This window comes from Vanellus vanellus, assembly GCF_965231255.1.
Source record: "Vanellus vanellus genome assembly, chromosome: 4".
Lineage (NCBI taxonomy): Eukaryota > Metazoa > Chordata > Aves > Charadriiformes > Charadriidae > Vanellus > Vanellus vanellus.
The window spans coordinates 26457613-26481353 of record NC_138909.1 but is presented as its reverse complement, the minus strand read 5'-3'; the positions used below and the strand labels follow the sequence as shown (position 1 = coordinate 26481353).

Genomic DNA, 23741 nt, shown 5'->3' with positions numbered 1-23741 from the left:
GGTGATAGCTTAAAAACTTGAGATAGAAACCAGTTTGTTAGGATAGAAACAGAGTACTGATAATCTTCCTTGTGAACAGAAGAAAATTACATCTTGGGTCCTTGTCGGAACTTTCTGCCTAGCTTGCTCTTCACTTGGAGAAATCAAAATTGGGCCCATTCCTCTGCTGTGAAAGGGGTTGAATAAAACAAACTTGCAACCATGATGAAGGTGGAGCATCTGGCTAAAATTTGTAGAAGTGATGTCTGTTGAGTTTAAAGCCTCAGGTTCCATGCTAATAGTAAAGATATTTAGTTGAAAGGTTGCAAAACTGGTCAATAAAGCTAGTTTAATTTTCAAAAGTTTATGTGGAAGAAAACTGATGATAGTGCATCTTTGATGACATCCATCCCTGACAAATGGACAGTTGCTCTGCATTGCAGAAAGATCAGTTCAACAAGTGATTAGACAGGCTTGAAAGCTGTCATTCTGTTAGACCTATATCAAAAGTCACTTGGTTAGAGCATTACTTGTATGCCTGTTTTTCAGGCAACCATGTTACAAATCCCCACTATTACCACCGCAATGGACTTTCTTCTTTGAATGTTGCTTTAGTGGTAAATTAAAGAGTAAGCTGTATACCCCCAAATTTCTTTTTTTTTTTTTTTTTTTTAAATTAGAAAAAAAATATTTCTTTTTAAAATTAAGGCTAAAATGAGACTGGTTATGTAAAAACTCATTTCCTCTGCTATACACTTGATAGACATCTGTAATATTCAAATTGCCTAAATGAAAACCATTGTGGTTTGGAAATGCAGTTAAGGTTCCTTGGGCAATCTTAACCCTGCCCTATGGTGATACCCTAAAAATAGCAAAGAGGACTTGATAAAACTGTGTTAGTGTAATCTGCAGCCCCAACCATTATGTCCTATTAATTGTACTTCCATACTTATCACAGTATCATGGTTTTCAGGTTGCATGAAGGCTATTTGGACCATCCTAGTTGCTTATCACTTTCAACCTTAACTGGATTTCTAGAGTTTGGGGCACAATTGGAATGTCTTTCATTTTAACATATTTTATGTTAAGTCACTGGTATGGTCTTACACTTCACTCAGTATGAATACACTTTTTGTTCTGAAAGGATTTGTTCCTGTTGAGCTGTAGGAGTTTTAAATACAGGTCTTTTGGTTTCTTTCAGCCCTTGACATCACAAGAAACCTCCACAGTCTCTAGCTTCTTTCTTTGCCCTGATTTGGGATCTTCAATTTCCCTGTTTGAATAGCTAAAGTGAGACTCCGGACTGCCTCTCTGTGACAAATTCTTGCTATAGAACCATAGTTGGAAGCGGTCTTCACCTTGGAGACGCATCCGTGGCATAATTCTTCCAACCTCTGTTGCCACGCATGCAATGGTTCTTCTAAACTCTGATTAGGCTGTAGGATTTGGGATTAGTGGTAACAACCACTGCAATAGCAGTTTCATGACACAGATTTTTTTACCTAATTTTCAGCATTAAACATGAAAGGACTATTACATTTATAACTTATTTGTTCTCTGTGATATGCCTGGAAATTTATCATTAAAATATGAGAGAGATGGTTAGATCCTGAACTTTCTCTTTGGCTAATATAACACTGATGAGAACTTAATGCAGAAAAAGTGCAATGCTTATCTATTAATTGGTCTCTTTTTGTTTTCTCCACACCAGACCCTGCACCCTTCCTACTTTTTAGCCATGGAAATGCCATCTTTAGAATGGACATTGAAGGGACCAATCATGAAAGATTGGTGGCTGACACTGGGCAGTCAACACTTATGGATTTTCATTATACAGAAGAGAAAGTGTATTGGGTAGACTCTGAAAGGCGACTACTTCAGAGAATTCACCTGAATGGCACAAAACGAGAGGTAAAGTAGTCGGTTCTCTGGAATTCTCCAAGTTAATGGGCATAAAACCCTCTAGGGAAACCATCTGCTCTTTGGGTACAATTCTGCCATTCCTTTTCATTGATAGCACTTCAGTCTTATTAATTAGTTTTTACTGTCATAACAGTTATCATCCTGAGTTTAGGCTGTTATGCTGGCATTCACAGTACATTTAGTATTTTCTGTGAGAAGTGAAGGGGAATCAAAAATGAAGGAGCGGAAATTCAGACCAACTAAAGCTTTGAAGACAATAATGTTTCTATCAGTTTTAAATTAATCCCTGGCTTTATGGTAGTTTGTCTTCCAGATTACTGTAACTCAAACTGGCACAAATGGTATGAGAAGAATGTGCTTGAATTCCTACTCATTTTTTTCTCAAACCTTTTATTGGTTTCTATGGTTGCACAAATGCTTCTTTTAGCACTTCATCCTTTGTTCAGAAAAAGCTGTGCAGTTCATTGCATCTGGCTGATTAAGAAGGGCAGACAGGCTGTTGTGCCTGAACTTTAATGCGGTGAGAGCCTTCTTTTGTCTGAGAGAGATTGCCAGTGTTCCTGTAGCCATGTGGAGTCTTCACTGATGTACTTTACGCTAATTTTTAAGCATCAGGGTCCAGCAACAGTGTGTTAGGAAGTCTTCCATCTGTAACAGTACAGGGTCTGAGTGCTTCATAGCGTGCCAAATGCAAGAAGTTGTTGCAAAAGGACTAGTCCACTGTAGCTCTCGTGGAGAAGAGTTTCCCCTTTCACAGGGGGTCGCTCAATTCAGAAGGGATATGTGTAAGTACAAAGACCAAATGAAAATGATTAAAGAATAAGAAAGAGAAATATCTACAGGTCTGAGCGAAAACGAATCAAGCGAATGAAATGGGAAGCTTCAGTCTGACACTCTATTCCCTATATGGAAAGTCAAGTTTAGGGTAATCATTAGGATGCTTCTTGTTGTCAACTTTTTTTTGTTTGTTTGTTTACAGAGACTATGTTACATAGACAAAGGCATTTCAGGATTTGCTATTGACTGGATAAATCAAGACATTCTCTGGGCCAATAGACAGAAAGCAACCATAGAAGCGACAGACATGAATGGGAAGAAACGCCGAGTTCTTCTAAGAGATGTTGGTCGTCCCACAAGGATTACCATTGATGCTGAGCAAAGGTAATTTTAACTAGGTTAGTAATTTCATTGAAATGGACTCAAAATATGCAAAGTACTATGATTACAGTCTATAGGCTGCTGGGCTAGTCTGTGCACAGTGTATTATCTATAGTCCAGTACCTCCTTGAACTTTGACAAAAGAGGATAAAGGATAAATAGGCACATAAGAGATAAAGAAATGCTTGAGAAAAGCCCACCAAAGTCTAATGCAAAATCTACACCTCTTTGTCATCAGGGAAAATTTTGCTAGTGAGGATAGCTGAAGGGGAAAAAAAGGCATTGCTGATCCTTTCTCAAAGACAGCAAAATTTCAGGGCAGCAGAAAGCAGCATTGGAACAGCAAGGGGGAATGATGCCTGCAGATGCTAGGAGTCCCTTGTGCTCCAAACCTGGCACTATTAGAATATAAATTGGTATATTTTCTGAAAAAAAAAAAAAAAAAAAGGTCTAAACTTACAGTTTTGCTCCTGTTTCCCTTGTCTCTGTCAGTTGCTGTGATTATTGGTTCTGAATTTACTGTTGCTACTTTGTGTCACCAGTAATTTGGTCTTCATAAAGATCCTTCTTTCAGCTTCAAGCCATTTACACTAAGAACCATGCTCGCACAAGAAATTTGGCCTCTTCAAGAGTTATCAACATGAATTGTCACAGTCGTGTCTCCATGATAAACCTCTTCCATTAAAGTTGCAAAAATAAAAGCTTGATGAGACATTGAGATGCTTCTGTTTCATACAGCAAAAGCATGTTTTTGTTGCCACTTTTGACTTGCAGTAAAGTTGCTCAGCAGTATGTGAAAGTATTTTAATATTAAGGCTTATGTGTCCTTTCCTAGTATGTTTATACATAAACCAATCTTCTAATGTTAATAGCATTACTAGTATTCTTTGGAGTCTTGTCATTTGGGTAGGATTGAAAGATCTGAACATCAGCCCATATATTTTATTTTTTTTCTGATTGCTTTTGAATGTAGTATTTACCAATCTTGGAAATACTCACAAGTCCTCAGACTGTCAAATGCCATCAAAACACATGTTACAAATGGCATTATAGGGATGTATTTGCTGAACTTATGCGAAAGTTTGGGGAGACTCAAGTGCGCGTATTCACCTAGGTGTCATTCACCATGTATAAAAGCTGTACTCATGTGCTGACAGGGAGGCCAGTAAGCCAGTAATAAACTGTAAAGAAAGTAGAGTTCAAGAAGTAGAACATAATTTTTATACCCTATGGAAATTTGCTTGTATGAAAACTCTGAGGGCTTTATTTTTAACATGAAGTGAATTAAAACCCCCAGTATGTTTACGGGCACAGGCATAAACATCAACTAAATCTGATATGAACAACGTCTTCCTTCAAAAGTGTGCAACTCCTAAGTAATTAAGGTCAGTGTGCTACCCTAATAATAGAGATTTTTCTCAGAAGATGTGTCAGGTTATTAGCAATGATAGGATTATTTTAGTGGTACTAATATAACTATTGCTGTGAGATTGATTTAATTGTTAATGGTGTTCAGAAATGCCAAAAAATAAGGATTAAGACTAAAGAAAAATAGAGATCAAATACAGTAAAGGCTGGCAATTACTCAAGCCGGTTTCTAATCTTCGTTCTCCTGCTGTCTTCCTATTTGTTCATACCATATGCCGTTCCTACACTGATTTGCAAAAGTTGGGCGTAGACACTATAACCACCTTTGTTTCATAGTTTCCTTGTCTGTAAAAGAAATGCAAGCAGATATTAATAAAGTGCTTAAAAATAGCAGTATAAAATTGGGCTGTCCTCCTGGAAATGTTTTCACCTATACATTAATAACCTATGATAACTGTAGACTATGTAACAGTGAGGAAAAGCCATGAGGCGGGGGCTGATTCTTCCTACTGGTTTAGTATGATCCCTTGCCAGTGAGATCTAATCCATTTTGGGGCTTTTAAAAATTGATAAACATAAACATAGTAAAGCTGTCTTTATGCTACATCGTTTCGTAAATATAAATACTCCAGTTTTGTGAACACAAGGCAAAACGATGATGCTCCTTGGAATTTTTGTGCGTAAGGAACACAAGCAAAGAATCTAAACCCAAACATTAAAAGATAAAATATAAATGAATGAGGGATAACTTGCTATTTTGGAAGAACTGTTGTTAACCTTAGTCACATCAGCAAATCTGGGTTCTGATCCGTGGATAACTTAATATATAAGTAGCTTCAGTGCATAACTGTTTTGAGCATTGGAGCTGTATTTTGACTGTGTCTTAATTTAACAACAGCATAGTCTGGCTGCTATAACCAGCAGGAAGGTAGAAAAAAAAGAGAACAATAATAGAAATGGTATTTTTAAGTTAAGCACTTAAGTGATGCGTTCAACTAGAGTTTCTGGAGATAGATTCCTCCCCAGAGGCAGAGGGCAATGCGTGTCTGCCTCAGAGATGTGCCTTTCCCCAGGTTTGCAGCAGTTATCCATAGGTTTGAGAGATTATTCCAGTTTCCTTCTCCGACTGCATGGCCGAACAAAGCAGACACACAGACAATAGTGCTTCGTGGTTAAGCTGGGCTGATTCCTGCTTGACCTACATGAGAGAAATTTCTTGTATGTCATTGCTTCCTAAACAGTCATACAGTCTCTGACAGAAACATATTTATAAAAATATGAAAACAACTGTAACAAAACTTTGGTGGTAACATTGCTTCTGTTAAACAGACAGTGCTTTGTTGTCAGTTCCATTCTTAATAGAGCTATGTTAAGGGGAGATGCATATGGGGCTTTCTTGAAACAGGGGAGTACGTACTAAGGAAGTCCTTTGCTTTATTATTAGTTTTGGTTCTCAAAGCTCTGTGGTAAGACTGAAAAATTCTGTATACAGGAGCAACTAAACAAGGAGTGTGTAGCAGTGATGTGATCTTGCAAACATGGGGTTTGGGTGCTTTGTTTTGTTTTGGTTTGTTTTCCCAAAACATGCCTCTCTTGTCTGCAGGCTATTATTTTGGTCTTCAGATGGTACAGTTTCCAGCATATACCGAGTGTCCCTCAGTGGAAGTGTTGCAAGAAATGTTTTAAGAACCACAGAAAAAATAAAGGCCATCTCACTAGATTTGGTTGACACAAGACTCTACTGGATCCAACATGACCATGGGAAAGAGATTTCCCATATTGCATCGTGTGACTATGATGGTAGAGCTGTTCGTTTGCTCAAAAATTCTGTCCGGTGAGTTTTCCTGAGCTTGTCAGAAATAAAACACTCATTTCCCAGGGATGCAGTTAAGCTCTCTTCCTCATTCTCCCTTTTGTTTTGTCAGTTCATAACACAATAAGAAGTATAAACTGTAGTGCAAATGGCCTGTAACTGTAAATCTAATACTACTGATGGAAAATGGAGAAAAGTGACTGTTGTAACGATAACACTGCCAATCAGTACTCTCCATCTTCCAAGCTTTTAGCAAATGATAACTACTTAATCCTTAGAAATCCTCTCTGAGTGTTTATTAGTGGCCTTTTTCTGCAGATAGAGAAGGCAAAAGCAAAGAGATTAAATGATTTGTCCAAGGTCACAGTGGGTGAGCTCAGGTGTCTGAGCTGTGCTCAAGAGACTGAGCTAGATCGGGTCTTTCCTATCCTCCTCTAAGCCTGTTGTCCTCCTTAGCTGCCGGGCGGGGAGGCTCGGATAAACCCCTGTACTCAGGCTCTCCCGAAAGCATCAGCAGATGTGTTGAAAACCGTCCTGTGCCACAGCCTTGTTCCCCTCTCCTCCCCAGTGCTGGGGCCAAGCGCAGCCGAGGGGTCTGTTAGGCCCAAGTGTTTTTTGATAGCTTTAATATTTGGCCTTCGTGCCTTGCAGTGGTACAGATGCTCCACGGTGGGCATGTTTGCAGTGGGGTACTCAGGAAATGGTTACCCTATATCACTGCAGATTCTGTCAGTATGGCTGGAGGTAGGCATGTGCGTAATAGGGATTGCCGACGGCCAAATGAGAAAAATACATGGTTTGGCTGGCCTGCTGATTTAAATATGCAGCACACCATTTGCATATGGTGAACACAAAGCTGGTTTCTCCCCACATTGCCAGTTGTCACACTGGATTTTTCCTTACACTTTTCCCCTTTCTCCCTCAAGTTGGCTGGTGTACACTAGGGCATCAACACTTTCCCTTTGAGCCTGGATGATATGTATTCTCCTTTTTCCACCTGGGATATATACTGGAAAGTGGAGGCCAAAAATCCCTCTTTCAGTATCTTTCTAGTTTCCCTCTTGTTTAAAACTGGGCCCTTTTGTGGTTCCTGCTGGCCGCTATAACCGACCAGCAAATGGAAACTAAATTCCTGTGACAGGAGAAGCAGCAGGATGGATTTTAGGAATGTCCTATTCCGTCTCCACCCTGATTTCCTGGGACAGTGAGAAGCATCAGAGCAGGCGCTAGAAAATGGGAACTGGAGGAACTTTTCTGGCCTACATCCTTCAACAAAGCAAGTGTCCATTTTAGTTTCTGGGTCCACCAGGAGCCGGTTGGTACCTAGGCTTTCTCGATCAATTGAGTCAGTCCTGAGCAACAACTCATATAACCTGTGAGAAATGCAGGCTATCCACTTTGCATCTATTTCTTGCAAACCTGCAGGATTCTGGGTGCTGGAGTATTTGAGAATGTCTCTGGCACCTCATCTGATTCTCACGTATACGAGATATATATAAGAATACAAAAAAATGTTATTTGCAGTGGACTTGGCTGAACTAGATGCCCAGAAAACACATAAGTAATGTAATGTGATGGATCAGGTAATGTGACACTTTGTGTTATCTTCTCTTTTCTGTAGACATCAATTGCTTGGTATGTCTCTCTTTGCTGAGCACTTGTACTATTCAGAGTTGAAATCTGGTATGATATGGAGAGCTAACAAGTATACTGGAAAAGTTCTAGTCACAATTAGCCTGAAGCCATCATTTTTTCCACCAGTGGAGATAAAATTGGTGCATCCATTTAAACAGCCGGGTGCAAGAACAGATTCTCAGGATTTTGGTAAGTAAACTGTAATGATACAGTTGTATGTGTGAGAATAATAATGTCATACACTCTGATTTGTCACAGTAATAATTTTCTTTGGCAAAATTCCAGGCATCAGTGGAATCAAGGAAAAAGTTTCCTTTAACTTCAGTGATTCACAGTTCCACTGTGTGTGTGTAACTCCAGCTGGAGTATCAGGCTGGAAGTGTGCTGAGCATGAACTGCTTGTTTCATTACTCTGAATACACATGCAGATAAATGTGATTTTCTCCTTCTTTTCCCTTTGATTACACAAAGATGTTTTTATACTTTCCTGCTAAATGCACAAAGCATACATCTTTTTAACCCTCCATGCAGATTACCTTCATGAAATGTCTGCTTCCTTCTGGAAGCTTTATTCTAATGTGCATCTAAATACCTCTGATTATTGTGGCACTGAAGGTTTTTAAGTGCGTAGTATGTCCTACGAGTGATACTGTGGATGTCTCAGCTTTGCTGTGAAATGGTTTGATTAAGAGTCGGCCTGTTTTAGACAGGCTCGAAGTTGCCATAATAACTATAAAATAAGAGCCTTGGGTCTCTTTGATATCAATTGCAGCCTACACTATGAGGTGGTCCTCTCACTGCCTTTACTATGGACCAGAAAATGAAGGTAGTTGACTATGGCTAACTCACCCTCCTTGAGGATTCCTGATGAGGCAGTAGGAAGTGAGAGATGTCCAGGGGAAATAATGTCTTGTTCTCTGATCTCTGGAAAGCAGACATAGAGTATTTTTGCTTTAATGGAATAGCTTTTGTCACCGGTTTTGCTTGGATACGAACAGCTGAGCAAACAGCATAAGAGGCATTTGTGTGTCAAGCAGTTGTTGCAGAACTCCCAAGGGAAGATGGCCAGGAGTTCCCAGAGGTATAGGTGGTATAAAGACATGAGGAGGAAGTAGTGTTTGCTTGTATGAGCAAAAAGGAAACTGTAAGTTGATGATTGGCTGGATGAGGGGAGAGTCATAGATGTCATCTACCTTGACTTTAGCAAGGCTTTTGACACTGTATCCCATAACATCCTCATTAGGAAGCTGAGGAAGTATGGGCTAGATGAGGTGACAGCGAGGTGGATTGAGAGCTGGCTGTGTGACAGAACTCAGAGGGTTGTGATCAGTGGCACAGAGGCTAGTTGGAGGCCTGTAACCAGTGGTGTCCCCCAGGGGTCAATACTTGGTCCAATTTTGTTCAATATATTCATTAATGACCTGGATGAGGGGACAGAGTGTATCCTCAGCAAGTTCGCTGATGATACCAAACTGGGTGGGGTGGCTGACACCCCAGAGGGCCGTGCTGCCATCCAGCGTGACCTGGACAGGCTGGAGAGCTGGGCAGAGAAGAACCTAATGAGGTTCAACAAAAGCAAGTGCAAGGTCCTGCACCTGGGGAGGTAGAATGCAAAGCACCAGTATAGGTTAGGGGCGGACCTGCTGGGAAGTAGTTCTGAGGAGAAGGATCTGGGGGTCCTAGTAGACAGTAAATTATCCATGAGCAAGCAATGTGCCCTTGTTGCCAAAAAGGCCAATGGAATCCTGGGCTGCATAGGGACGAGTGTGGCCAGTAGGTCGAAGGAGGTCATTCTCCCCCTCTACTCTGCACTGGTGAGGCCACAACTGGAATACTGTGTCCAGTTTTGGGCTCCCCAGTTCAAGAGGGACAGGGAACTGCTGAAGCGAGTCCAGCGAAGGGCAACTAAGATGATTAAAGGGCTTGGAGCATCTGCCTTATGAGGAAAGGCTGAGAGAGCTGGGACTCTTTAGCCTGGAGAAGAGAAGGCTGAGGGGAGACCTTATTATGGCGTACAAGTATCTAAAGGGTGGGTTGAAGGAGGATGGAGCCAGGCTCTTTTCAATGGTTCCCAGTGACAGGATGAGGGGTAATGGGCACAAGTTAGAACATAGGAAGTTCCGTTGAAATACACGGAAAAACTTCTTTACGGTGAGGGTGACAGAGCACTGGCACAGGCTGCCCAGGGAGGTTGTGGAGTCCCCTTCTCTGGAGATTTTCAAGACCCGCCTGGATGCAGTCCTGAGTAATGTGCTCTGGGCAATCTTGCTTTAGCAGGGGAGTTGGACTAGATGATCTCTAGAGGTCCCTTCCAACTCTGAAACTCTGTGATTCCATGATTGGTGACAGCCAACATGGCTTCACTAACGGCAAATTGTGCCTGACAAATTTGATGGCCTTCTATGATGGAGTTATAGTGTTGGTGGATAAGGGAAGAGCAACTGACGTCATCTACCTGGACTTGTGCAGAGCATTTGACACAGTCCCACACGACATCCTTGTCTCTAAATTAGACAGACGGATTTGATGGATGGACCACTTGGTGGATAAGGAACTGGACAGATGGTCTCACTCATAGAGTTGGGGTCAACAGCTCAATAGCCAGGTGACCAGTGACAAGTGGTGTTCCTCAGGATTTGGTACTGGGACCAATGCCGTTTAACATCTTTGTTTGCAACAGTGGGATTGAATGCACCCTCAGCAAGTTTGCCGACGACACCAAGCTGTGTGGTGCAGTCAACATGATGGGGGGAAGGGATGTCATGCAGAGGGACCTGGACAGGTGCAAACCTCATGAAGCTGAGCAAGGCCAAGTGCAAGGTCCTGCATGTGGGTTGGGGAAAGCCTAAGCACAAATACAGGCTGGGCAGAGAATGGATTGAGGGCATCCCTGAGGAGAAGGACTTGGGGGTGTCAGCTGATGAAAAGTTCAATGTGAGCCGGCAATATGCCAACCACATGCTGGGCTGCATCAAAAGAAGCATGGCCAGTAGGTTGAGGAAGGTGATTCTGCCCCTCTACTCTGCTCTGGTGAGACCCCACCTGGAATACTGCATCCAGCTCTGGAGCCCCAAACATAAGAAGGACACGGACCTGTTGGAGCAGGTCCAGAGGAGGGTCACGAAGATGATCAGAGGGCTGGAGCACCTCTCCTATGGGGACAGGCTGAGAGAGTTGGGGTTGTTCAGCCTGGAGAAGAGAAGGCTCCGGGGACACCTTATAGCGGCCTTCCCGTACTTAAAAGGGGCCTACAGGAAAGGTGGGGAGGGACTCTTAATCAGGAAGTGTAGTGGTAGGATGAGGGGTAATTGGTTTTAAACTGGAAGAGGGTAGATTTAGATTAGATATTAGGAAGAAATTCTTTACTGTGAGGGTGGTGAGGCTCTGGAAGAGGTTGCCCAGGGAAGCTGTGGATGCCCCATCCGTGGAGGTGTTCAAGGCCAGGCTGGATGGGGCTTTGAGCAACCTGGTCTAGTGGGAGGTGTCCCTGCCCATGGCAGGGGGGGTGGAACTCGATGATCTTTAAGGTCCCTTCCAACCTAAACCATTCTATGATTCTAAATATCTCTCTTGAACCATTTCTAAATATCTCTTATCAAATAGGCATTGTCTTTTTTCATGCCAACCAACAGCTTTGTACAGTACCATGCTGTCTCTCCTTCCTGAGCCTGATCTGAGCCTTGATCCTCAAGGGAACTTTCCCTTTCAAATGCTTTGTTTGCAGTGCAAAGAGATGTTGAGGTGCAGAAGGGAAAGTATTCCAGGAAATGAAGCTTATACTTGTAAACAGAGGGAGCCTCCATTCAGAGTCTATACCCGTTCTGCGCTTCCTTCGAGGAAAACAGTCATCTTGGCAAATAGATGCACTTGTTTCAACTGACAAGTTTGGTGCTCTCACATGGAGTAACTAGGGAAGGATACATTTGTGGTGCACACAGTGGCACATCCACACATCTCAGACTTGTTCCAATATGATTTGGAAGGTCTCATGAGGCCTCCTTGGGTGTCTGTCACCGCGTCTGCATATGCATGAAGATGGTGAGGAAGAAACAGTGACCAAGAAAAGTAGTTCATAGATATTGGTCCCTTGAACCTCAGGGGCTATTGGTTGTGTTACAGATGTCCTCTCCACAAGAGTGTGTAGCGTAATTTCATTGACTATGAGCGCTTAGCTTTTATTTTTCTCTCAGAAGATTAACTCCATTTCTTCCAACAGAACATGCTGCTTTTTGGTGTTTCTCTTTCCACTGGAAAGAGGGTTTCCCCACCTTTATAAATAAATAAACTAGTAGTGTTTTTAAATGCCTTGCGGTATATACCCCTGTATTTCCAACAAGTGTAGTAAATTTTTGTATGACAGTAAGTGTGGTCAGCAGTAGGCCTTTTTTTTACTCCAAATACCTTCTTGTAAAGATATCTGGGAAATGATGGAGTAGAAAGAAGCTTAATAGGCTGAATCCAGATGAACCTTTTGGACCTCGCATGTACATTGCTTGGTTTATCCAGTGCAAGAACTGGGATGAAAGGAGGACTAATGAGCCTGGAGTAGAAATGAGATTTATAGCTGATCTTACAACAGAGTAACCTGGAGATAAAAGCATACCTAGACTAATTGGATGCTCTGTACAAGCTAAAAAAGTGTATGTTGCAATGTAGTGTCAGCTGTGAATTGTCAGACCTTCTTTAAAGCAGATAGCAAGTGAGTTCCTTCAGATGAAAAGGGAACTGATGAGAAGAGCTCAACTGACGTGATTTGATTTTTTTTTTTTTTTTTTTACTGGAATTCATATTATTTACTTTACTACTTAAATTCCTCACTTCCCCTCTTCCCTTTCTTTTTCAAAAGACTTTCCTGGGTTCATCAGTGCCAATAGGTACAGAGAAGAGCATTAATTCAGCTATGGGTTTGCTATTACCCCACACAACAACTTTAGTAAAGCAGTATTTGGAAGATGGCCTCTAATTTACCTCAACTCTCTTTGATAGCTAACCCTAGATTTGATGACAGTATGCATATTTATAAATGCCTGCTGGAATGTTCTCCACACTTACATTAATGGCTCATAAAATATCTTAATTACCTTAAAATCTTGGAGACTGGCTCTGGATTTTTTTTTTTTTAAAGTATCTTCTCTTACAGATTAATGATATTCAGTACACTCAGGATATTTTTAGGGGGAGGAATTATGTTGTGTTTCTTTCCAATGTAAGATACCAGCATCATGCTATTATCTGAGAACACCCATTTCCATATATGAGAGGTGATGGGAGGGAAAAAACCCACAAAACCCAAGCAAACTAGAAAGTATGGCTTTTAATGGTTATTCTTCCAGAAAAGATTATCTTAAAAACTTCATGATTCATAATTTAATTACAATTCACTTTTTTTTTTTAAATGTGGTTTTTATTTTTTTTTTAATATATATTGATTTGGCAATATTGAGTTCTAATAATTATTCAGTTAAAAAAGATTATCTTCCTGAGATTGCCCAGATGGCAAAATTATTGCTACTGTTACTTTTCGTGTATTTCCCGGGTGTCTTAGGTCTCATTAGATCAATAGTGGTACAAGCAAGGGGCAAAAGTCCAGCACCAGTAATAAGCATAAGATGCAGCCTTGAATGCGGACTTTTTTCTGTTTTGTGTTGTTTTATGATTGCGTGTACTTCCACATTGTCATTCTAATGAGTTCTGTATTTGAAGATTAGACACCCCACTATTGTATGTTCCTGATTCAGTTGCAGTACGGACAAAGATTTAAGGGTCCAGTTCAAAACGAGTTCTATAAAAAGAGAGGCTGAGCTAAAACTATGTAAAATTCAAGTCTCTCAAAAGTTAGCATGCTTAATAACATAGATTATATCCACCTAATCATCCATTCATCATCTTTCATTTAATGATACTTTTGTTAGAGAAGAATTAATCAGTTTGATGCAAGTAAGTGCAATGTTGATGAAATTCAACAAGGCCAAATGCAAGGTCCTGCACATTGGTAGAGGCAATCCCAAGCACAAATACAGGCTGGGCAGAGAATGGATTGAGAGCAGCCCTCAGGAGAAGGACTTGGGGGTGTTGGTGGATGAGAAGCTCAACATAAGCCGGCAATGTGCGCTCACAGCCCAGAAAGCCAACTGCATCCTGGGCTGCATCAAAAGAAGTGTGGCCAGCAGGTCGAGGGAGGTGATTCTGATCCTCTACTTTGCTCTGGTGAGACCCCACCTGGAATACTGCATCCAGCTCTGGAGCTCCAAACATAGGAAAGACATGGACCTGTTGGAGCAGGTCCAGAGGAGGGTCACGAAGATGATCAGAGGGCTGGAGCACCTCTCCTATGGGGACAGGCTGAGAGAGTTGGGGTTGTTCAGCCTGGAGAAGAGAAGGCTCCGGGGACACCTTATAGCGGCCTTCCCGTACTTAAAAGGGGCCTACAGGAAAGGTGGGGAGAGACTCTTAATCAGGAAGTGTAGTGGTAGGATGAGGGGTAATTGGTTTTAAACTGGAAGAGGGTAGATTTAGATTAGATATTAGGAAGAAATTCTTTACTGTGAGGGTGGTGAGGCTCTGGAAGAGGTTGCCCAGGGAAGTTGTGGATGCCCCATCCGTGGAGGTGTTCAAGGCCAGGTTGGATGGGGCTTTGAGCAACCTGGTCTAGTGGGAGGTGTCCCTGCCCATGGCAGGGGGGGTGGAACTCGATGATCTTTAAGGTCCCTTCCAACCTAAACCATTCTATGATTCTATGATTTCAGCCAAGCTGAGGTTTGTTTCTGGGAAATTATTTCAGTCTTTTATGGGTGTGATCTTTCATTCCAACAAATGGCCAGCATTTTCTCCTTTGTGGCTACCAGAAGACTAAATGTTGAATTTAAATATTATGCTGCTTTCCATCTCTTGGAATTTAGAGGGTGGATTGGAAATAGCACAAGAGAAATGTTCACGTACAAATTTCCTTGTCTGTATGAGCCCATGATTTCTCATGTGTTACAGAGGCAGCATGGGGCAAAGACAGCGTTGTGTGTGGGTGGCTGCATACCCACATTCAGTAGCAGCAGTTCAGCTATTCTGGGCTTGGGAAAGGGGCAAGCAACCCCAGAAGAAGATTAGGAAGATTAAACCAAAAATAATAGTTTGGGAGACAAAAATAAAACCATGAGTGTCGCATATCTGTGAAAGCACCAGCTCTAAAAGATAGCTGGGCGCAGACTCTAGGCTCTGCAAATCCTTCCCATGAAAAAAAGATGTCTGAATACCTGTTTACCTTTTCCTGTGAAGCCCAAGAAGTAGGAAGGCTTCTGGGGACCTTTTGGGTACTTTTTTCTGCTTCCTTTGAAGAAACTTTGAACATATCTTGTTTGACATCTGAAAAATTCTGAGTTTTAAATCTGAGTTCAAGATTTATAATGCTTGTATTTCTCATAGTCAGAAACCGTGATCCACTCCAGTGCAAAGATTGTCTAGACTGTGCGAACACTTTTTGTCCAAATGAAAAGTAGGGTCATTATTATCTGTCCAGCTATATTTTTGTTTATGTGGGATTTGAGCACTGCTTTGTACTAATAATTTCTAGTCTTTGTATGCTCTCTCTCTCTCTCTCTGTTTTAAATTTCTCTTCTCCCTCCCTGTGCATGTGTGCTCTCTCTCTGTTGCTCTCTTCTTTCTGAGTCTTTTACAGAGCCCGGTAACATATAATTCTGTGCAGGACTGGTGGCATATGAAGCCTGCTACACAGGGTTTTCCCTTTCATAGTCACTATAAGTATGCACCCAAACCAAACCATCCTCTGCTTCAGGCTCTCTCGAGATCTGCTTTTGCTGACACAGACCTAGAAATCATCATTCACACAGACCTACTCTTAGTCTTCCAAGTAGTCAGTCTTCATTTTTATAGTGACTTTTTGGCCTGATTTTACCAATAGAAAATAATACAAGCTATTTTCTAGTAATACGTTCATCAGGTTGATTAAGTAGCTGTTGAGAAGAAGACACATCTCTGAGCATCTTTGTTCAAAATAGTTTCTCCTTGAAGGTTGATATGGTAAGACCTCCATTACACTTACGTTATACTTGTTCTTCCAGAAAAAGGAAACTGTGGTTTGAACAAAGAAAAGTGCAGAAGAAGAATCTGCAGGCCAGACTCAAGGACTCATCGGTGTAAATGTTCTAGTGGCTTTATTTTAAGTCGAAATAAACAGTTTTGTGAAGGTAATACACGAATCTCCCATCAGCTTTATTCCATCGGATGAAAAAATTCTTCTTTTCTTGAGTATGAAAACACACTCTGAGGATTTAAAAATTCCAGTTTTGCCATTTCAGTTTTGTGTCCTTTCTGGTTCTGAAATAGTCTAAAAGGAGACCTATGGAAGTGTCACAAGTTCTACTCTTGCAAGAAATTTTGGTCTTAGCCTGAGTAGTTAAAGGAGCTTCTGATAAGCAGACATGCTTATGGGTGCTTGTCAAAATTAAAACAGATATATCACCAAAGGTGACACATTGAAATATCCTGCAACAAGATGGCTGTCTTAAGTCTCACTTTCAAAAAAGTCACAAATTCTTAACATGCTTCTAAATGTTTTAATCTGGATTGTTTTAATAAAAATCTAACATTACTATTAATAATAGTTAACATACCACTTTTAGAAGCATCTTTTTCACTACACAACCAGATTTGAAAAGACATAAAGGCATCAAAATTCCTAGATTCCAGACCTGCCTGGACAGCAGCCATCCAGTTCTCGGGAATTTCACCAAGATTGCTTTCTGAATTGCAACTTCTAAACCACTTCTGTGTTTTGAGAATTTTACTTAAATTCTGTTGGAGCCAGATTTTTTCAAATAATTTTTGTCTGCAGAAAGTGTCTGATGTGATTATTTTTTTGGGGGGGGGGGTGGGGGGGGGAACACAGGATTTAACTGGCACTGGAGTCTGTATGGGAAGGCATACTTTTGGAAGTCCTCTAGGCAGCTATGCTGGACGCATGCAGCCTCTGTAGGTTTTGCTAGAAGGTTTTTAAAGCTTATTTGATGAAGGTCTGCAAACTTGCTTTTTATCATTTATTAGGACGAACGTATTTTTGTAAAATGAATGGGATAAAGTAGTACTTCTTGAAGACTACTAGTTTGTTTCATTACTCTAATTACCTGGCACTGGTTGATTATGTTATTCTGACATAGCACGTGCATCTTTTGGCAGATATCAATGAATGTGGCTTCTGGAATCACGGCTGTACTTTGGGCTGTGTGAACATCCCTGGTTCCTATTACTGCACCTGCCCGAGAGGTTTTGTTCTTCTACCTGATAGGAAAACATGTCATGGTAAGTAGCAGTAATACATAAACGCCTCCCTTATGATATTGGAGAGAGTCCTCATTTAACACTGGAACCGCTGAAAGTTTTGTGTGTTGCGTTGCTCGCTTCCAATCCCTTATTATGTAAGTAGGATCAGCTTAAACCGAGTGAACCAAATTCAGATGTCATGTTTAAGGAACTGTAAGTTACACGTGAATGATCAAGTGTGAGCCTCTTCAGGAGCGAAAAAATAGAGCGAGGTCTCCAGAGAGACCTCTCTGCTCAGATTAGGCCCTGTGGTACATTCCAGGTGGATAAGCAGTTCTATCTTTTTAAATGTGATCTCTGAATTTGGATCGCTCTGCCCAACCTGCAAAACAATTTGCACACTCTCTGAATGAGCAGCTTATAGCATCATTTTTCTCTTCCGATCAGGGCTGATAGCATTGCTAATGTGCATGAAATTAATGAAATTAAATGCCCGTGCATCTGTTTACAATGAATAAGACACATGGAAGTATTCATAAAGTTGTTTATTCTGGGGGCCTACTGCAGTTGTGGTGTTGATTTCTTTTTTTTTTTCTTTTATGAATTAAATTGCGTATAAGAAGTATGCCTGAGAGAACTTACGCATATAACATAGGTATGTAAACCAGGAAGCTCTCTGAAGCCGGACAAATGTGAATAAACTAAATGCAGAGAACACAGAGAAGCGGAGGGAAAAAAGTAAAGATCTGTCTGTCAGTAAGCTTCAGGGACCATATTTTAGTCACAGTAAGAGTCAAAGTGAAGGTTTTTGTTCTCCCTTTATGTAGCATTGTGTATATTCAGCCTACAAATGAATGAAGCCTTCCTAAAGTAAGTCTAGAACATAAAATGTGAAATGCATCCAAGTTTTGAGGTCTGGAAATATTCCCAGTCACTTTTCTACTTCATAATAAAGTGAAACTTAGGCATAAGCAAAGGGTCCTCCTACCGTGTTTCCATGGAAAAAAAACATCGGTATATGCCCCAAGTAGAAGTGCCAGTGCACACCAGTGAGTTCAGTCTGGATTATGGCAGGATCAGGACCTATGGTATATTAAATGTCACTACCAGAGAGTATCAGAGTCTAACAGACTCTAGTAGTCAGTGTATCTATTTTAGACTTCCAAGAGTCACTTGTCCCTCTCTATTAAGAGGGAGCCTGGAGTGTAGGGTTCAGTGACCCAAACATAGGGGTCCAGGATGTGCGTGACAACTGCAGAAGGCAGCAAGATATGACGGTAAAACCTATAGGACTCCTGCAGCCAGAGGCTTTTGGGAGGTGGGATATTCTTTTGTGTGCAAAACAACAGTTAGACACTGTGCCACTCAGTCCTAGTCTGGATGACTAGCTTGAAATATATGCCTACATTTTGAGGTGCTCAAACTGGATAGAAAATAATGTTTTTCTAACACAGGCTAGGGAAGCAGCATGGACAGTATAACTCCTTAACTACTGCAGCACAAGGCAGATATGTCACCAGCTACGCAACTTGAGAGAGAGATATGCAAGGTGAGAAGTCCACGTGCTGACCAGATATTTTGATGCTTTGGCCTCCAACTCCTGTACAAAGCCCTTCATCTAAAGCCACAACCTCTAGTTAGAAAGAAACAAGATCAGTTTCTTGACTCTCTTCTTAAGGGGTTAGAACGATCCAGTCCAGAGCGCAGTTGCCCTGGAGAAGCCGTATTTGCAAGAGCTACGCACCGTTTAAGCCAGCGTATGCAGCTGATTCAAAGAAGCAGCTGTGGGAAACCCGCATCAGTTCCAGTCTTCCAGTGGGTGTTGCCATATGGCGCTAGAATTGGCATAAAGAGATGCGGCACTGCAATACGGAGGGCAGAAGGAGGATATCCTGCGAAATTGCGTTAAAGAAATACTCAGAAAAATGTTGGCACTCCAACAATTATAATGCAAAATAAAGGAAAGCTGTTGCCAGGTCCTCAGATGGTTTTGCCCCTACAGCTTCAAAAATTACCACTAAGGAACGTAGCTGTATTTCTGGAAAGTTCATCTCCCGTTTTCATTGATGATTTTCATTTTCATTTCTCTGTTACCCTTGGAACAGTAGAAAAGTAGTTTTTCCTCATTCTCTTTGTGTTTTATACTTATTCTTTTCGTATAACTTCCTTGCAGTTCTCAAAACCTGATTTGTTTTGGATGAAATGTACAAAAGAAAGCTTTCTAAGTTATCTCTATTTTGATAACACTTCTTCATACAATTTTGGAAAATTTAAAGCTGATCAGTATAATGGCTTCAGGACCCAGCAATTTTGGCTTTCTCCTTTGCTATAATTAGGGGAGGGTGGGGAAAAAAGTTTGGAAAAAATCCAAAACAAACCGAAACAAATCCTAGAAAGACCACAGAAGTGCTGTAGTCTCAACATCACACTTTTTTTTTTTTTCTTCTTTCTTTCCTTCCGCTCTTTCTTCTGCTCTTTCACTCTCCCTCTCTCTCGTTCTGTCTCATTCTCTCTCTCTCTCTCTCTCTCTCTCTGTTTTTCTTTTGCTATTGAAGTAAGTGTTAACATCTCTTTTGGAGGGATTACTAAAAATTTTTTTCATTGTTTAAGATTATTTTTTTTTCGTCTTTAAATTGCTGTAGAGCTAATTTCCTGTACAAGTAACGACACTGAATGTAGCCATGGTTGCCTTCAAACATCTAAAGGGCCTGTTTGCTTTTGTCCTGAGGGATCTGTACTCAAAATGGATGGCAAGGCATGCACGGGTAAGTAACATTTTTCTGGCTCTAGTGACTGCCAAAGCCTGTTTGTTCTCAGCACTGAGAGCCAGAAGTGAATGAGGGCATTTTACACTCATTTTGCACAGCTGTAAATGATTGTACAAGATAGGAGGCAATGGAATGTCAGGCTCTTCCAGTGCTGAGATGAACAATATCCGTCTTCATTTTTTAATAGATGTTTCTTAGCAGCAGCATCCAGCGTTTGCAAGCCAAATTCTTTTGTTGTCAGCACAGATCGATGCACCTCCCAGCTGTTTGTTGCAGGAGACATCAAACATTTATATTTGAGGGGAAATAGAAGGACAAAATTTGGGCTTGAAATCTGAAAATTACTTTATTGACACGGTGTAACCCAGGTTCAGAGTCACTCTAACTTACAGCAATTTCATCTAACTACCCACAAAAGGAATTTTTGCAGTCAGAATAGTTGAAGCTGCTACACCCACTAATCTGTCATTCCCCATTCCGGTGAGCTTTCCAGATTCAGGGGACTGGAGCTTTTCAACTGCATCTTTCCAGTCTTAGGGGTCAAGATAGCTCCATTGATGCCAGCCTTACACCTTGAAAAATCCCCTTCCCCTTTTACATCCCTCACGTGCTGCGGAGCGTACTGCATGCGTAGATTCAGTCAGTGCTGCTGCTTTGCTAGGGGCACTCCACGGAGTAAGCTCAGGCTGGAGTTGTGGATATAACCATTGTACAGCCCCAAGAAGAAAGAATACTTTCTTTTTGTACGAAAAAAAAAATTTGGTTTGTTGTATTAGAAAGTGTATTTCATCGATTCACCATCCTAGCTTAACTTCTGGGGAGAGAATGGCATTAATTTGCTGTTTCTTTGCATGGAGTGCAAAGTCTGGTAAAAATTTGTTACTCTGTTGTAGACAGGGTGAGAATTGCATGGGAGAAATAGTTCTCTGAAATGATGAACACTTGGAAGCCCTCTTCATACATCCCACTCCCACACCCCCCCATCTTGTGTTAGGTGTTTTCAGGAAAAATTCTGGGAAAAGCTACTACTAATTTGCTTTCATTTCACTAGACATCCGCTTTCAGCGGGAGGCCTTTCAGTAAACCTATTAGTCACTGAAATGCTTTGCAGCGTAGAAATCCTAAGCAGAGTAAATCATTCTCTTGCTTATACCTCTGATTTTGTTGTGTTTCCTTTTTTTTTTTTTTTTCTTAGAAGGGCAAAATTAAATTTTTCAAATGCTCCGTTTAAGGTTGTACATCTCCAGATAATGGTGGCTGTAGTCAAATATGTTCGTCTTTAAGCCCGTCCTCCTGGGAGTGTGCTTGTTTTCCTGGATATAAGCTTCAGCGAGACAGAAAGCACTGCACTGCTATAGGTTGGTACCCTGGTATGCCTGCATATTTCTGCCAATAAAAGGAAAAGCATTTTAGAGTCCTTTAAAGTGGATTGCATTACTGGGATCCATTTTTACACTGGTTTTAGGTTACTTTGTGAAACTTGGGAAGTATTAGTTGTTTGGAAAAATAACCTATTTTGGAAATATACCAGAACGAGCACCAGTATATGGTTCAGCCTCCCTCACAGAAGATTCAGTCTATTATCCAACTTCTGCATTTCACCCTGGGCTCCTGTACCGTGGAGGGCTATCTGCAGCCTTCAGGTTTTTGTGCCTTCATATAAATGTGAATGGGGTGTCTGCCCAGTTTTACAGAATTGGGGCTGAAGTGTCTCCATTTGGAGAACAGGGCAGGGAATAGTCTGTTGAAGGACCTTCCCTATAAGGATATTTCTCCCCCACCGGCCCCAGGAAACCCACATATTTGATGTGATGTTTGGATTCCAGACCCTTCTGTTTCTTCTGAGAAAAGGGCAGACCCTGGTGAGCAGCAAGGTATAAGCAATTGCATAAGAGAGAGGAGGAAAGAGAAGTTTGTGATTTGTTTCAGGAATAAGGGAAAAGCTTTATTTTTTGTAGGACAGCATTTTTCTGGCTTCTACTGTGAAAGGCTTCTCACGTGCAAAAGCCAAGTGTTCTGGCATTTATGGTGGTGCCGTGAAATGCAGAGGGAAGATTGTCTTGAGGCTAAGTCACTCAGTGTGAAACGCAGCGGGGCTAGTGACTGCCGTTATCACAAATTCTGAGGCTGCGCTTGGGCAAGGCGCTGATGCTGAAAACCAATATTCGTGTTTGTCTTTGCTTTCTGAGGCAAGTGGAAAGTAAGACAAGGGCCTTCGTTTCTTTGTGCTTCTGTTCCTCATCTTGTCTTCTACCGTTAACTAACTTACAGAGTTAGGTAGGGAGCGGTGCAGGCTGGAGATCACTTTAAACCTAGTGAAATTAACATATGTGCAAATTCTCATCAACAGGTCCTAAGCCATTTTTGCTATTTGCAAATGGCCAAGATATCCGCCGGATCAGTTTTGATGGAACAGATTATGCAAGTTTGCTTGACTGGCAGATGGGAATAGTCTTAGCACTGGACTCTGACCCGGTGGAAAATAAGGTAAGGCATTAAAAATGAGAGGATTTTGAAGTGTTGCAAGGACAAATGGATTGGGCTTTCATGTGCCTTAACCTTTCTGCTGTCAGTGATCCAGATTACATGTTGTGCTGCTCGGTGTTCTGTTGCCTGTCCAGCAGCACAACTGGTACAGGATGCCAAACACCAGTTGAAGAGTTTCATCCTTCACTTACCGGTTTAATGTGCTTTGTATATTGACATGGCTAATTCACAGAGAATTTGGATTTCTAAATTCACTTCAGGCATGATTTCCATTTCAAAGAACTTTTATGTTTGATAGTTTTCTCGCTTAAGATTTCAGTATTGTTTTCTGGAAAGGTATTGTGGGATTTTTTTTCACTGGGTATCTGTAAAAACAACAATATCTTTTTTTTTTTTTTTTTCTGTATCCCTACTAAATATAGGAGTAACCTTAACATGAATTACTTCCCATGTCCTAACATTATTGATCAAAACTGCCGAACACTCACTGGGTCTATTGTTCTTATGAAATGTATTCCTCATATTACAAGATACTGCTGTTGGAAACTGGAGTCTTCTCTGCAATAAAGAGCTGTTTGCGTATGTGGTCACGTCCCACTGCCCTACTCCTTGCCTGCGGAGTTGGGAAGAGTAGGAGTTCAGCTATGCTTTGCTAAACCTTCTATGGTAGATAGTCATTTTTTCCCATGGTGAGACTTATTTACACTGTAAAAGTGTTACAAAAAGATACTGGGTGATACGGTGAAAGCTGATTAGGAGTTCAGTAAAGTTACTGGAAACATCTCAAGGCCTGGAAGGACACAGCTAAACAAATGAGAATGTTACTAGCTCTGCATTACAGGAGGATCATTTCAGGCGCTGCTGGAACACTGCCACTCGCTCCTGAAATAGGGCCCTGCTGGGGAACTAGCAGTTGTTCGGTGCTGTGCTGAATATAAATCAGCTGCACTGGTGACACTGGGTGTGCAGTCTTGTTCCACTTCTGCAGGGAGCTCTGCACGGTGGGGTCGGCAGTGTGGAGGTGAGGTGATGTGCGGTGGTCCCGCCAGTCTGCTCCTGGTGGCGCAGAACTGAGCCGCGAGGTAAATTAGCTCAGCATCGCTCTGTGCTCCCACGGCAATCGAATTTGCTGGTTTAATGCTAGAGGCCTCCCTCCTGCTTTGTTTGGCCTCGTGGTTAGCATCAAAACAAAACGTTATCTCTTTTGTTGCTACCATTTGCAAAGAAAGCCTCAGCATTGCTTTGTATATAGTCCTGCCATACAGTGTTCGGCTCCCTCTGGATATCAAATGCAAGACTATCCTCATCCTCGGAAAACACAAACCTAATTTCCCCACCAG

At 41.4% G+C, this 23741-nt stretch overlaps 1 protein-coding gene across 1 annotated transcript in view; it reads left to right on the top strand.

Annotated features, from left to right (window-relative positions):
* The window catches only part of EGF (epidermal growth factor), a gene marked incomplete at its 5' end in the record, with an annotated part of 64353 nt that overhangs the window by 11443 nt on the left and 29169 nt on the right, over positions 1-23741 (top strand). Inside the window, 9 exons of the mRNA XM_082482771.1 lie at positions 1691-1890; positions 2882-3063; positions 6032-6262; positions 7863-8065; positions 15949-16074; positions 17063-17185; positions 19789-19911; positions 21147-21272; positions 22265-22401. Of these exons, the coding sequence (XP_082338897.1) occupies positions 1691-1890; positions 2882-3063; positions 6032-6262; positions 7863-8065; positions 15949-16074; positions 17063-17185; positions 19789-19911; positions 21147-21272; positions 22265-22401 (1451 nt within the window). The remainder of the gene's footprint in view (positions 1-1690; positions 1891-2881; positions 3064-6031; positions 6263-7862; positions 8066-15948; positions 16075-17062; positions 17186-19788; positions 19912-21146; positions 21273-22264; positions 22402-23741) is intronic.